Genomic DNA, 15,821 nt, shown 5'->3' with positions numbered 1-15,821 from the left:
GGGTCAGGTGAACAGGTGTCTAACATGTCGTTCTTGCAGGTTCAGGAGAACAGGTGTCTAACATGTCGTTCCTGCAGGTTCAGGTGAACAGGTGTCTAACATGTCGTTCCTGCAGGTGGAGAACAGGTGTCTAACATGTCGTTCCTACAGGTTCAGGAGAACAGGTGTCTAACATGTCGCTCCTGCAGGTTCAGGTGAACAGGTGTCTAACATGTCGTTCCTGCAGGTTATGGCAACATGGCACCGCGGACAGACTGGGGTAAGATCACTACCATATTGTACGCCATCGTGGGAATGCCTCTAATGTTGCTCTACATGTCTAACGTGGGAGGCATTCTGGCTCAAGTCTTCAAGTTCCTCTACTTCAAAGCCTGCAGGTGAGGCACTCCTGACTCTTACTGGATCATGATATCATAATCCAGACCAGTTATCACACACACACACACACACACACACACACACATTTACTATTCAATGGTTAAGGATGAAAATGAGGGATAGGAAGAAGCGCTTTCAAAGTAACATAAAAATCTGTAAAGAATTGAATCAAACAACCTAATCTTTCTTGAATATTTACAGGATATGTTAATTCAACAATTTCTTTACATCTTAATATCCTGGATGATCTAAGAAGGTTTAATTTTAAGAATGAATGAGCCATACGCATCTCGAGACGCAACTATATGTATCCTTCGAGTTTGATAACAGAAGCCACTATGAAGGACAAGGTTACGTAGGCTGAGGATGTCTTACAAGTGATATGTTATCGGATGTAACGTAGACATTTGTTAACTGACGTATTATCAATGAAATCATTGGCTTTAGATGACGAATCTGTTAAGTGTTAAGTAAGAAGTAAAGTGCGTGTGTGTGTATTTCACTTTACCCTCGCGAGGTAAAGGTGTGTGTGAGTGACTGCAGGAACTGTGTCTCCCCGATCGAACCCCATGTGACTGGAAATGTGGATAATGATGATACATAAGACTGTTCGTTCCTCACTCACGCTGGAGGAGACACGGGAAGGCTCAGACCTCCCTAACATCCCAGGTCTTGTGGTGTTTTCCCCAAACTTAATTTGATTTTGGTTTACTGACGCTGGCGATCCAGGGGAAACACACATGAAGACGATGTATCAATCATGAATCAAACTATCCATTAATTTACCCAGAATCTGAATATATATATACGACGTGAGGCAAGAACCGAGTTTCTTATGATAGAAATGACGTGATAAGTAATAAAGTAACATTTATAAGTGGAGGTAAATATAGATAAGTAGCTTTTGCAGCTGATGATAGTGACATATGTACGTATATTGCCACATTAAGTAGCTTTGTATGATTCATATCTGCCACTGCCGACGCTGCTGCTCGTTCCTGTCTTCCTCAACTTTCATACCATCGAGTGGTTACCTCACCTCACCCTCGAGTGGTTACCTCACCTCACCATCGAGTGGTTACCTCACCTCACCCTCGAGTGGTTACCTCACCTCACCATCGAGTGGTTACCTCACCTCACCATCGAGTGGTTACCTCACCTCACCATCGAGTGGTTACCTCACCTCACCCTCGAGTGGTTACCTCACCTCACCATCGAGTGGTTACCTCACCTCACCATCGAGTGGTTACCTCACCTCACCATCAAGTGGTTACCTCACCTCACTATCGAGTGGTTACCTCACCTCACCATCGAGTGGTTACCTCACCTCACCCTCGAGTGGTTACCTCACCTCACCATCGAGTGGTTACCTCACCTCACCATCGAGTGGTTACCTCACCTCACCATCGAGTGGTTACCTCACCTCACCCTCGAGTGGTTACCTCACCTCACCATCGCGTGGTTACCTCACCTCACCATCGAGTGGTTACCTCACCTCACCCTCGAGTGGTTACCTCACCTCACCATCGAGTGGTTACCTCACCTCACCATCGAGTGGTTACCTCACCTCACCATCGAGTGGTTACCTCACCTCACCATCGAGTGGTTACCTCACCTCACCATCGAGTGGTTACCTCACCTCACCATCGAGTGGTTACCTCACCTCACCATCGAGTGGTTACCTCACCTCACCATCGAGTGGTTACCTCACCTCACCATCGAGTGGTTACCTCACCTCACCCTCGAGTGGTTACCTCACCTCACCATCGAGTGGTTACCTCACCTCACCATCGAGTGGTTACCTCACCTCACCATCGAGTGGTTACCTCACCTCACCATCGAGCGGTTACCTCACCTCACCCTCGAGTGGTTACCTCACCTCACCATCGACCTGGGACCAGGCACCGCCTCCCTCACACCTCACTCACCACCAGGACTGATAATCTGGGCTGGTGTGAGGAGGAGGAGGAGGAGGAGGAGGAGGAGGAGGAAGAGGAGGAGGAGGAGGAGGAGGAGGAGGAGGAAGAAGAGGAAGAGGAGGAGGACACGACCGTACAAAGAGACAGACTGACAGGTATGATGTATGAGGTGGACTGTCCTCATTAATCCTACTGAACGGTTTCCTTTGACAGTTCCTCATCACTCATGATGTACCAACCTGACGTGGTACCAACCTCGCTTCGTACCAACCTGACGTGGTACCAACCTCGCTTGGTACCAGCATCACGTGGTACCAACCTCGCTTGGTACCAGCATCACGTGGTACCAACCTGACGTGGTACCAGCCTCACGTGGTACCAACCTCACGTGGTACCAACCTCGCTTGGTACCAGCCTCACGTGGTACCAACCTTACGTGGTACCAGCCTCACGTGGTACGAACCTCACGTGGTACCAACCTCACGTGGTACGAACCTCACGTGGTACCAGCCTCACGTGGTACCAGCCTCACGTGGTACCAACCTTACGTGGTACCAACCTCGTTTGGTACCAGCCTCACGTGGTACCAACCTCGCTTGGTACCAACCTCACGTGGTACCAACCTCGCTTGGTACCAGCCTCACGTGGTACCAACCTTACGTGGTACCAGCCTCACTTGGTACCAGCCTCACGTGGTACCAACCTCACGTGGTACCAACCTCACGTGGTACCAACCTTACGTGGTACCAACCTCACGTGGTACCAACCTCACGTGGTACCAACCTTACGTGGTACCAGCCTCACGTGGTACCAACCTCGCTTGGTACCAACCTTACGTGGTACCAACCTCGCTTGGTACCAGCCTCGGGTCGCTAACATTACCTGGGAAAGTTTAGGCTAAACTTAATACAAACTTCTCTACAACATTTTCCTTTTTCTTATTTTTGTGGAAGACTGATCATGCTTTCTGATCACAAATCATTCTTGTTATTTGTTAAGGATATTCACATCTTCTTTTTGTGTGTTTCCCTTTTAACACAAGGTTCAACGTATGTTAAGCTATAGCTATAGTTAGTGTGACAATGTAAAAATCATTTGTTATCAAACTTATGGAAGTGTTGATTTGAGAGTCACGCTAATATAACCAGTTTGAGCCACACAGACGAATATTGAGCCACACAGACGAATATTGAGCCACACAGACGAATATTGAGCCACACACACGAATATAGAGCCACACAGAAGAATATTGAGCCACACAGACGAATATTGAGCCACACAGACGAATATTGAGCCACACAGAAGAATGTTGAGCCACACAGACGAAGATTGAGCCACACAGACGAATATTGAGCCACACAGACGAAGATTGAGCCACACAGACGAATATTGAGCCACACAGACGAATATTGAGCCACACAGACGAATATTGAGCCACACAGACGAATATTGAGCCACACAGAAGAATGTTGAGCCACACAGACGAATATTGAGCCACACAGAAGAATATTGAGCCACACAGACGAATATTGAGCCACATAGACAAATATTGAGCCACACAGACGAATATTGAGCCACACAGACGAATATTGAGCCACACAGACGAATATTGAGCCACACAGACGAAGATTGAGCCACACAGACGAATATTGAGCCACACAGACGAATATTGAGCCACACAGACGAATATTGAGCCACACAGACGAATATTGAGCCACACAGACGAATATTGAGCCACACAGACGAATATTGAGCCACACAGACGAATACTAGGGTTGAAGATCAAGGCTTTCGTGATCCAGTGATGATGAGGAGCCACAGTAATGTCATGATTGTATCTAAATCGTATTCATCTGTTAATTCCAGGTTTGGTCTCGAAGTACAGTTGACTTACTAACTCTTGCTGAACACCGTCTCTTCATGTAACCAGATGACAAGTTACAGTTTGTTGTATGCCACACGTGCAATGCCACACGTGCAATTGCTCTATGCCACACGTGCAACAGGACACAGAGCCACAGTGGAGGATGGCTATTAACAATAGAGGAAATAAAGATCACGAGACTTGTTGCCGAAACTTCCTCTCTTGCTGGCAAGTTGCGATCTTGGCCCAGAATAACCCGGCCCGTGTTATTGTATGATGGACGGTCCCTACACACACACACACACACACACACACACACACACACACGTGGCGGGGGGACACATGGCTGAAGACGCCAGCGATTTCTGAGAATTTCGGGATTTTGGCTGAGGTGTTCACTCAGGTCTTCACAGAGGTCTTCATTGAGGTCTTCACTGAGGTCTTCACTGAGGTTTTTACTGAGGGCTTCACTGAGGTCTTCACTGAGGTCTTCACTGAGGTCTTCACAGAGGTCTTCATTGAGGTCTTCACTGAGGTCTTCACTGAGGTTTTTACTGAGGGCTTCACTGAGGTCTTCACTGAGGTCTTCACTGAGGTCTTCACAGAGGTCTTCATTGAGGTCTTCACTGAGGTCTTCACTGAGGTTTTTACTGAGGGCTTCACTGAGGTCTTCACTGAGGTCTTCACTGAGGTCTTCACAGAGGTCTTCATTGAGGTCTTCACTGAGGTCTTCACTGAGGTTTTTACTGAGGGCTTCACTGAGGTCTTCACTGAGGTCTTCACTGAGGTCTTCACTGAGGTCTTCACTGAGGTCTTCACTGAGGTTTTCGGTCTCCTGTCTGCGTCATCACGGGTCAGTGTCTCCACTCCCAGGAGGCCACAGAGGAGGGAGATCGACACACTGAGGTGGAATCAAGATGGTCCACCAGCTGCTGGTGGTGAGAGAGAGAGAGAGAGAGAGAGAGAGAGAGAGAGAGAGAGAGAGAGAGAGAGAGAGAGAGAGAGAGAGAGAGAGAGAGAGAGAGAGAGAGAGGCAGGTCACTCTCCAGCTAACTTCCCCAGACCCTCTGAGCGTAAGGTAACACATGACAGTCAACACGCAGGCAGGAGGTGATAACATCAGTGTGTCCTCTTCTCTCAGCCGTCAGTAGATGACTGGATGACGCTCACAACATCATTAACATCATGAGGGAAGCACAAGAACAACATCAACAGAGAAATACATCTTAGTATTACATGAGTTTACACGTGACAAATGGTAACGTGTGTAACCATAATGGAAGATCGTAATATACAAGAGGAACTTTGTTAATGCAGTTCCGTGTCTGGGCGTGTGTCTGACCGATGGAGGGAGGGAGGAATGGAGGGAGGAATGGAGGGAGGAATGGAGTGAGGGAAGAATGGAGGGAGGGAGGAATGGATGGAGGAATGGAGGGAGGAATGGAGTGAGGGAAGAATGGAGGGAGGGAGGAATGGATGGAGGAATGGAGGGAGGGAGGAGTGGATGGAGGAATTGAGGGAGGGAGGAATGGATGGAGGGAGGGAGGAATGGATGGAGGAATGGATGGAGGAATGGAGTGAGGGAAGAATGGAGGGAGGGAGGGAGGAATGGAGGGAAGGAGGGAGGGAGGAATGGATGGAGGAATGGAGGGAGGAATGGAGTGAGGGAAGAATGGAGGGAGGGAGGAATGGATGGAGGAATGGAGGGAGGAATGGAGTGAGGGAAGAATGGAGAGAGGGAGTGAGGGAAGGAGGGATCAAGCTATAAACCACTGACTCCTGTCACATCTCTTCCTCATCCAAACCCATCCCATTACTCACACATACATGAAGGCAGCGACGCTGTAGCCGGCCAGCCACCCAGGGTAGTGATGCCCTCCCGACTTAAAGAGATGTTGACGAGGTGCCCCGATCCCTCACACGTCCTCTCCGTCAGGAGTGAGTTGTTTACAATCTCCCTCGTTAAAAACGACTCAGCCCGGCGTGTGTTACCATGTATGCACCAGACACCCAGTTTACTATGTGTTCTTGTTATTTCAGTCCTTTTTTTCCCCCATCATTACGTCACTAAAGACATTCCACGAGGGAGTCCGGTAGCTATGTGGCCTCAGCTTCGGCCACCCTGGGATGTGAAGACGCTCCCGAGCTCCGCCTGTCTCCCTTGCCAACGAGAAGTACCTTTTACTCCTCAGTCAGACACTTTTTATTCGTCCAATTATTTCACAAACTTTGTCGTCTATTTACTAACGTTTTCCTCTGTTAAAACCACCTACCAAACTCCTTTCCTAATGACACATTTCTCTCACAAGCCAACAAGAAGGTATGTGGTATCTTTATCAAACTCTTTCACATCCTCAGCCCAAAGTAACACTCAAAATTTACCTTCTGTGGAGGAGTTTATGTTCATCCCAACACAAACAGACGCGCGCACTGCACGCCTCCCACACCTTGCCTCACCAACATTGACGTCAGATTGCTTAAGAAGTGATTTCCATCTGCCACTTTTTCATCTGTTTTTCTCCTAACTTTACAAACTTCTCGGTCATGTAGACTACGTGCCACCCTCCCACACGCAGGCTGAGTTCTGCCACTAACACATCAACTTAACATAACAGAGAATATTTGATATTCTGCCACATACATGGTTCAGGCTGGATGTCCATCACAATCAACATTCCAATCATATGTGCTATAGTAGGAACACAGTGTCTTCCCCTTCCAATCATATGTGCTATAGTAGGAACACAGTGTCTTCCCCTTCCAATCATATGTGCTATAGTAGGAACACAGAGTCTTCCCCTTCCAATCATATGTGCTATAGTAGGAACACAGTGTCTTCCCCTTCCAATCATATGTGCTATAGTAGGAACACAGTGTCTTCCCCTTCCAATCATATGTGCTATAGTAGGAACACAGTGTCTTCCCCTTCCAATCATATGTGCTATAGTAGGAACACAGTGTCTTCCCCTTCCAATCATATGTGCTATAGTAGGAACACAGTGTCTTCCCCTTCCAATCATATGTGCTATAGTAGGAACACAGTGTCTTCCCCTTCCAATCATATGTGCTATAGTAGGAAGACAGAGTCTTCCCCTTCCAATCATATGTGCTATAGTAGGAACACAGTGTCTTCCCCTTCCAATCATATGTGCTATAGTAGGAACAGTGTCTTCCCCTTCCAATCATATGTGCTATAGTAAGAACACAGTGTCTTCTCCTTCCAATCATATGTGCTATAGTAGGAACACAGAGTCTTCCCCTTCCAATCATATGTGCTATAGTAAGAACACAGAGTCTTCCCCTTCCAATCATATGTGCTATAGTAGGAACACAGTGTCTTCCCCTTCCAATCATATGTGCTATAGTAGGAACACAGTGTCTTCCCCTTCCAATCATATGTGCTATAGTAGGAACACAGAGTCTTCCCCTTCCAATCATATGTGCTATAGTAGGAACACAGTGTCTTCCCCTTCCAATCATATGTGCTATAGTAAGAACACAGAGTCTTCCCCTTCCAATCATATGTGCTATAGTAGGAACACAGTGTCTTCCCCTTCCAATCATATGTGCTATAGTAGGAACACAGTGTCTTCCCCTTCCAATCATATGTGCTATAGTAGGAACACAGTGTCTTCCCCTTCCAATCATATGTGCTATAGTAGGAACACAGTGTCTTCCCCTTCCAATCATATGTGCTATAGTAGGAACACAGTGTCTTCCCCTTCCAATCATATGTGCTATAGTAGGAAGACAGAGTCTTCCCCTTCCAATCATATGTGCTATAGTAAGAACACAGTGTCTTCCCCTTCCAATCATCTGTGCTATAGTAAGAACACAGTGTCTTCTCCTTCCAATCATATGTGCTATAGTAGGAACACAGTGTCTTCCCCTTCCAATCATATGTGCTATAGTAGGAACAGTGTCTTCCCCTTCCAATCATATGTGCTATAGTAGGAACAGTGTCTTCCCCTTCCAATCATATGTGCTATAGTAGGAACACAGTGTCTTCCCCTTCCAATCATCTGTGCTATAGTAGGAACACAGAGTCTTCCCCTTCCAATCATATGTGCTATAGTAGGAACACAGTGTCTTCCCCTTCCAATCATATGTGCTATAGTAGGAACACAGTGTCTTCCCCTTCCAATCATCTGTGCTATAGTAGAAACACAGTGTCTTCCCCTTCCAATCATATGTGCTATAGTAGGAACACAGTGTCTTCCCCTTCCAATCATATGTGCTATAGTAGGAACACAGTGTCTTCCCCTTCCAATCATATGTGCTATAGTAGGAACACAGTGTCTTCCCCTTCCAATCATCTGTGCTATAGTAGGAACACAGAGTCTTCCCCTTCCAATCATCTGTGCTATAGTAGGAACACAGTGTCTTCCCCTTCCAATCATATGTGCTATAGTAGGAACACAGTGTCTTCCCCTTCCAATCATCTGTGCTATAGTAGGAACACAGTGTCTTCCCCTTCCAATCATCTGTGCTATAGTAGGAACAGTGTCTTCCCCTTCCAATCATATGTGCTATAGTAAGAACACAGTGTCTTCTCCTTCCAATCATATGTGCTATAGTAGGAACACAGTGTCTTCCCCTTCCAATCATATGTGCTATAGTAGGAACACAGTGTCTTCCCCTTCCAATCATATGTGCTATAGTAGGAACACAGTGTCTTCCCCTTCCAATCATATGTGCTATAGTAGGAACACAGTGTCTTCCCCTTCCAATCATATGTGCTATAGTAGGAACACAGTGTCTTCCCCTTCCAATCATATGTGCTATAGTAGGAACACAGTGTCTTCCCCTTCCAATCATATGTGCTATAGTAGAACACAGTGTCTTCCCCTTCCAATCATATGTGCTATAGTAGGAACACAGTGTCTTCCCCTTCCAATCATATGTGCTATAGTAGGAACACAGTGTCTTCCCCTTCCAATCATATGTGCTATAGTAGGAACACAGTGTCTTCCCCTTCCAATCATATGTGCTATAGTAGGAACACAGTGTCTTCCCCTTCCAATCATATGTGCTATAGTAGGAACACAGTGTCTTCCCCTTCCAATCATATGTGCTATAGTAAGAACACAGTGTCTTCCCCTTCCAATCATCTGTGCTATAGTAAGAACACAGTGTCTTCTCCTTCCAATCATATGTGCTATAGTAGGAACACAGTGTCTTCCCCTTCCAATCATATGTGCTATAGTAGGAACAGTGTCTTCCCCTTCCAATCATATGTGCTATAGTAGGAACAGTGTCTTCCCCTTCCAATCATATGTGCTATAGTAGGAACACAGTGTCTTCCCCTTCCAATCATCTGTGCTATAGTAGGAACACAGAGTCTTCCCCTTCCAATCATATGTGCTATAGTAGGAACACAGTGTCTTCCCCTTCCAATCATATGTGCTATAGTAGGAACACAGTGTCTTCCCCTTCCAGTCATCTGTGCTATAGTAGAAACACAGTGTCTTCCCCTTCCAATCATATGTGCTATAGTAGGAACACAGTGTCTTCCCCTTCCAATCATATGTGCTATAGTAGGAACACAGTGTCTTCCCCTTCCAATCATATGTGCTATAGTAGGAACACAGTGTCTTCCCCTTCCAATCATCTGTGCTATAGTAGGAACACAGTGTCTTCCCCTTCCAATCATCTGTGCTATAGTAGGAACACAGTGTCTTCCCCTTCCAATCATATGTGCTATAGTAGGAACACAGTGTCTTCCCCTTCCAATCATCTGTGCTATAGTAGGAACACAGTGTCTTCCCCTTCCAATCATCTGCGCTATAGTAGGAACACAGTGTCTTCCCCTTCCAATCATCTGTGCTTTAGTAGGAACACAGTGTCTTCCCCTTCCAATCATCTGTGTTATAGTAGGAACAGTGTCTTCCCCTTCCAATCATCTGTGCTATAGTAGGAACACAGTGTCTTCCCCTTCTAATCATATGTGCTATAGTAGGAACACAGTGTCTTCCCCTTCCAATCATATGTGCTATAGTAGGAACACAGTGTCTTCCCCTTCCAATCATATGTGCTATAGTAAGAACACAGAGTCTTCCCCTTCCAATCATATGTGCTATAGTAGGAACAGTGTCTTCCCCTTCCAATCATATGTGCTATAGTAGGAACAGTGTCTTCCCCTTCCAATCATCTGTGCTATAGTAGGAACACAGTGTCTTCCCCTTCCAATCATCTGTGTTATAGTAGGAACAGTGTCTTCCCCTTCCAATGATCTGTGCTATAGTAGGAACACAGTGTCTTCCCCTTCCAATCATATGTGCTATAGTAGGAACACAGTGTCTTCCCCTTCCAATCATATGTGCTATAGTAGGAACACAGTGTCTTCCCCTTCCAATCATATGTGCTATAGTAGGAACAGAGTGTCTTCCCCTTCCAATCATATGTGCTATAGTAGGAACACAGTGTTTTCCCCTTCCAATCATATGTGCTATAGTAGGAACACAGTGTCTTCCCCTTCCAATCATATGTGCTATAGTAGGAACACAGTGTCTTCCCCTTCCAATCATATGTGCTATAGTAGGAACACAGTGTCTTCCCCTTCCAATCATATGTGCTATAGTAGGAACACAGTGTCTTCCCCTTCCAATCATATGTGCTATAGTAGGAACACAGTGTCTTCCCCTTCCAATCATATGTGCTATAGTAGGAAGACAGAGTCTTCCCCTTCCAATCATATGTGCTATAGTAAGAACACAGGTGTCTTCCCCTTCCAATCATATGTGCTATAGTAGGAAGACAGAGTCTTCCCCTTCCAATCATATGTGCTATAGTAAGAACACAGTGTCTTCCCCTTCCAATCATCTGTGCTATAGTAAGAACACAGTGTCTTCTCCTTCCAATCATATGTGCTATAGTAGGAACACAGTGTCTTCCCCTTCCAATCATATGTGCTATAGTAGGAACACAGTGTCTTCACCTTCCAATCACTATCATAGGCTCACAAGACCAACTTACGAGAATTCCTTTTCTGATCTTCACTTGACACATTGTCGCCCCTCCTCTAGTGTTGCTTCTGTCTCTACTGAAGGTAAAGCAGAGGTTATTGTTGTGAGAGTGGAGGCGTATATCCCCTTCTCCTCCAAGGCTATCTAGTCTCGCGCCCCAATGAAGCCATTCGGTCAAGCATATCAGGCCTGAAAAGACTTTTTTTTTTCCCTTTAATTTGAGTTTAGCTTTCATCCCCGCCTGATGTAATTGTAGTTATGTTATCCGTAGGGCGAAGCGAGTCTTTTATTCAAAGGAAGTACGTCAACATTCCTCACCATCCAGTGTACCTTCTAGTGTGGTGTCAGTGGTATTACTTCAGTGGTTCTAGCAGTCCTTCATCCTCCTTTAAGGCACGTCTTACTGATCCTACGCCTCCACTTTATTATCTTTTTCTTCTGCTCTGACCAACACGTCTTCCCAGGACAGAAGCAAGGTGTATGGCCAAGTTGTCATTCAACCTTGTGTTCAGAAACCATGTTCTTCTGGACGCGTCCGTGCGTTTCCTCGTCTGTTTTGCTTCGTTCTCATACCAGAACTTTTCCTTCTTGGAAACTTACATTGGCACAGCTTCTCCCCTTTTCACAACCGTTGTAACCCTTCCATTATCGTGGAACCTTTGTTTGTTCGCTTTCTTGAAAAATCTTCGAATCTTTCTCCCTTCTTTATTTATCTTATGCATCCTAAATATCGCCCATGTTGTCCGATGACCACATTGGCTTTCTTAAGGGATGGTCCTCCTGTGAGATCCTTTGCTGTGGTGTTAATGTTTGGTCATGTTCTCTGAGGGAGTTAATGGAATCCTACGATCGTATCCTGTGGTATCCTCATAGTTCTTGTGAAGGTGTGGCGTTGCAGTCTGGTATATGACGTCGGAGAATCTTCTTTCCAATCCAGTTGGTCAGAATGTACCAGGAACTGACTCTTTGTATACTGCTCTCAGATCTGGGGTGGTTCTGGCTCACTACATACATACTGGACGGAGTCTGAGACCAAAGTAATCCTGCTTGTCAAGTCTCAGTAAGACTTCATTCCTGTGGGCCGCAGTGGTAGATCTTCTTTCCCTCTTCTGCAGATATTGCTTCGGGTTCTGGTCCTGTGTGACTCCGCCATGACAGAGACATAAGATTTCGTAAGACATTGTGTCTTATGAATATTGAGTGGCCACTGGAAGACTAAAGATGGTGCGTTATAAAGTCTTATTCCTTTTTTTACAACACCAGACCTGAAAATTCTACACTTTCATATATCTTTATCTGACAAACATAACTTTCCTTTTCGAAACTGTAGATTTTCTGTCTTATTGAGACTTCTTAGATCATACATTATTTTCTCCTCCTCCTCCTCCACCTCCTCTTCCTCTTCTTCCTCCTCCTCCTTCATCACTGGTCCTCATGTCTTAATATCTTTAGCTCTTATCGTATCTCATTCAGTTCCTGGTCTCAGAATGGTATGACAGTGACTGACATCTTTGACAATGACGAAGAGAAAAACCCCTGCGTTCATCTGCTGCACAGCTGCACCACATGAACATGATCAGCTCTATGCCGGGAAGAGGTAAGGCCACGCCTCCCTCACTCAATCCTCGGCTACACGACCCTCCAGCTGGAAAGAGGAAAGGGAGTCATGTGTGCCACTGGCAGTGAGTGTGGTGAGGGACAGTGAAAAGTGAGGCTGGTCAACAAGATTGTTTAGGGAGGTAAACAGAGCCTGGAAGACTCTGGTCATAAAACAGTAGAGAGAGATAGTTCATTTGTTGTGTTGTTAGTAGTAACATCAGGTGATCAAGTGGATGAAAATGTACCTGGATGAACGTGATCAAGTACTTTAATTTGTAATAGTGGATGAAAATGCACCTTGGGACAGTAACGCTAGAAGAAAAGGTGATTACAACTGGTAACGCAGTGTGACAGACGAGGTAAGACCAAAGACAGTGAGACAGTGTGGACGAATAATACTGAGGTGACACGTTACTTTTAGGATAGTTCCTGGCAACTGTGATGATGCTTAGAAAACAAAACGGATTACCTGACACCATCACCACCACTGCAAACAACACCTGCACCCACTAGGAAGTGTCATTGTGTTGTCATGACCAAAACTCCGACTTCCGCCGATTATTTACGCATGGTCATCCGTGCTACAGTGGTCAAGGTGTAGCGCTCCTCAACTCTGACTGCATCTCGTCTACACAAATCTGTACTCAGGAAAATGTGGACCTCCGTGGTGTAGCGGTTAGCGTTCCCGACCGTGACGCATTCACGAGCCGCCCAGGGTCGAGGCAATTGGTTCGAATCCTGGTTACGGCAGTTGGTCTACAGTCAACCCAGCTGTTCATCCACCCCAAAGGGTTTCTCTTTAGGGAAGATGCATGTAGCATGAGAAAAGTGGGAGGTGACCAGTTTAGAAAGGGTAGTGAGTGGTGGGATGAAGAAGTAAAGTTGTCAGTGAAAGAAAAAAGAGGCGATTGGACGATACTTGCAAGGAAGGAGTGCACATGACTGGGAAATGTATAAAAGAAAGCGGTAGGAGGTCAAGAGGAAGGTGCAAGGGTTGAAAAAGAGGGCGAATGAAAGTTGGGGTGAGAGAGTATCAATGAATTTTAGGGAAATTAAAAGATGTATTGGAAGGGGGTAAATAACGTGCGTAAGACAGGAGATCAAATGGGAACATCGGTGGAGGGGGGAAGGGGGAAATAATAACAGGTAGTGATGAAGTGAGAAGGAGATGGAGTGAGTATTTTAAAGGTTTGTTGAATGTATTTTGATGATAGAGTGGCAGATGTAGGGTGTTTTGGTTGGGGTGGTGTGCGAAGTGGAAGTGAGAGAAGAGGTAGTGAAAGCTTTGCGGAAGATGAAATCCGGTAAGGAGGCGGGGTTGGATGGTATTGCAGTGGAATCGTGCCATTGTACAAAGGCAAAGGGGATAAAGGTGAGTGTTCAAATTAGAGAGGTATAAGTTTGTTGAGTGTTCCTGGGAAATTATATGGGAGGGTATTGATTGAGAGGGTGAAGGCATGTACAGAGCATCAGATTGGGGAAGAGCAGTGTGGTTTCAGAATTGGTTGAGGATGTGTGGATCAGGTGTTTGCTTTTAAGAATGTGTGTGAGAAATACTTAGAAAAACAGATGGATTTTTATGTAGCATTTATGGATCTGGAGAAGGCATATGATAGGGTGGATAAAGATGCTTTGTGGAAGGTATTAAGAATATTTGGTATGGGAGGTAAGTTGCTAGAAACCGTGAAAAGTTTTTACCAAAGATGTAAGGAATGTACGAATAGGAAGAGAGGAGAGTGATTGGTTCCCAGTGATGGTCGGTCTGCGACAGGGGTGTGATATCCCCATGTTTGTTTAGTTTGCTCATGGATGGGGTGGTTAGGGAGGTAAGTGCTAGAGTTTTGGAGAGAGGGGCGAGTATGCACTCTGTTGGGGATGAGAGGGCCTGGGAAGTTTTGGAGAGAGGGACGAGTATGCAGTCTGTTGCGAATGAGAGGGCTTGGAAAGTGAGTCAGTTGTTCGCTGATGATACAGCTCTGAAGGCTGATTTGTGTGAGAAACTGCAGAGGTTGGCGACTGAGTTTGGAAAAGTGTGTGAAAGGAAAAAATTTAGAGTAAATGTGAATAAGAGGAAAGTTATTAGGTTTAGTAGGGTTGAGGGACAAGTTAGTAGGTATGTAAGTTTGAATGTAGAGGAATTGGAGGAAGTGAAGAGTTTCAGATATTTGGGAGTGGACTTAGTAGCGAATGGAACCATGGAAGTGGAGTTAAGTCACAGGGTGGAGGAGGGGCGAAGGTTCTGGGAGCGATGAAGAATGTTTGGAAGGAGAGAACGTTATCTCGGAGAGCAAAATGGGTATGTTTGAAGAAATAGTAGTTCCAACAATTTTTTATGGTTGCGAGACATGGGCTATGTATAGGGTTGCACAGAGGAGGTTGGATGTGTTGGAAATGTGTTGGAAATGAAATGTTTGAGGACAATATGTGGTGTGATGTGGTTTGATCGAGTAAGTAATGAAAAGGTAAAAGAGATGTGTGGAAATAAAAAGAGTGTGGTTGAGAATGCAGAAAAGGGTGTGTTGAAGTGGCTTGGACATGCGGAGAGAATGAGTGATGGAAATATTGACAAAGAGGATATATGTGTCAGAGGTAGAGGGAACAAAGAGAAGCGAGAAACGAAATTGGAGATGGAAGGATGAACTGAAAAAGTTTTGAGCGATCGGGGCTGAACATACAGGAGGGTGAGAGGCATGCTAGGAATAGAGTGAGCCGGAACGACGTGGTATACAGGAGTCGACATGCTGTCAATAGACTGAACCAGGGCATGTGATGCGTCTGGGGTAAACCACGGAAAGGTCTGTGGGGCCTGGATGTGGATAAGGACCTGTGATGTCAGTTCATTACATATGACAGCTAGAGACTGAGTGTGAGCGAATGTGGCCTCTTTTGTCATGTATGTGTGTCTATGTGAGTGGGTGGGCCATCCCACACTTAGTCTTCAAACTCACTACAGTGCGATTCCTCACATATGTGTGACTTCAGTGATCCAGGGACATAGAATAATATGCCACATCTCTTTCTACACTCCCACGTAGACCCTGAATTACTAAAACAACCTGGTTTACACGACACTGAATATCAAGTATGAATGTTTTT

At 45.6% G+C, this 15,821-nt stretch overlaps 1 protein-coding gene across 2 annotated transcripts in view; it reads left to right on the top strand.

Annotated features, from left to right (window-relative positions):
- LOC139748024 (TWiK family of potassium channels protein 18-like) overlaps nucleotides 1-15,821 on the top strand; it is a 113,093-nt gene that overhangs the window by 84,921 nt on the left and 12,351 nt on the right. For both annotated transcript variants that reach the window (XM_071660566.1, XM_071660567.1), the window contains one exon: nucleotides 227-377. In XM_071660566.1, coding sequence (XP_071516667.1) covers nucleotides 227-377 — 151 coding nt within the window. The remainder of the gene's footprint in view (nucleotides 1-226; nucleotides 378-15,821) is intronic.

The sequence above is a fragment of the Panulirus ornatus genome, chromosome 72 (assembly GCF_036320965.1).
Source record: "Panulirus ornatus isolate Po-2019 chromosome 72, ASM3632096v1, whole genome shotgun sequence".
Taxonomy (NCBI): Eukaryota; Metazoa; Arthropoda; class Malacostraca; order Decapoda; family Palinuridae; genus Panulirus; species Panulirus ornatus.
Note: the sequence above shows the minus strand (reverse complement) of the source record. Positions and strands in the feature narration are given on the sequence as shown.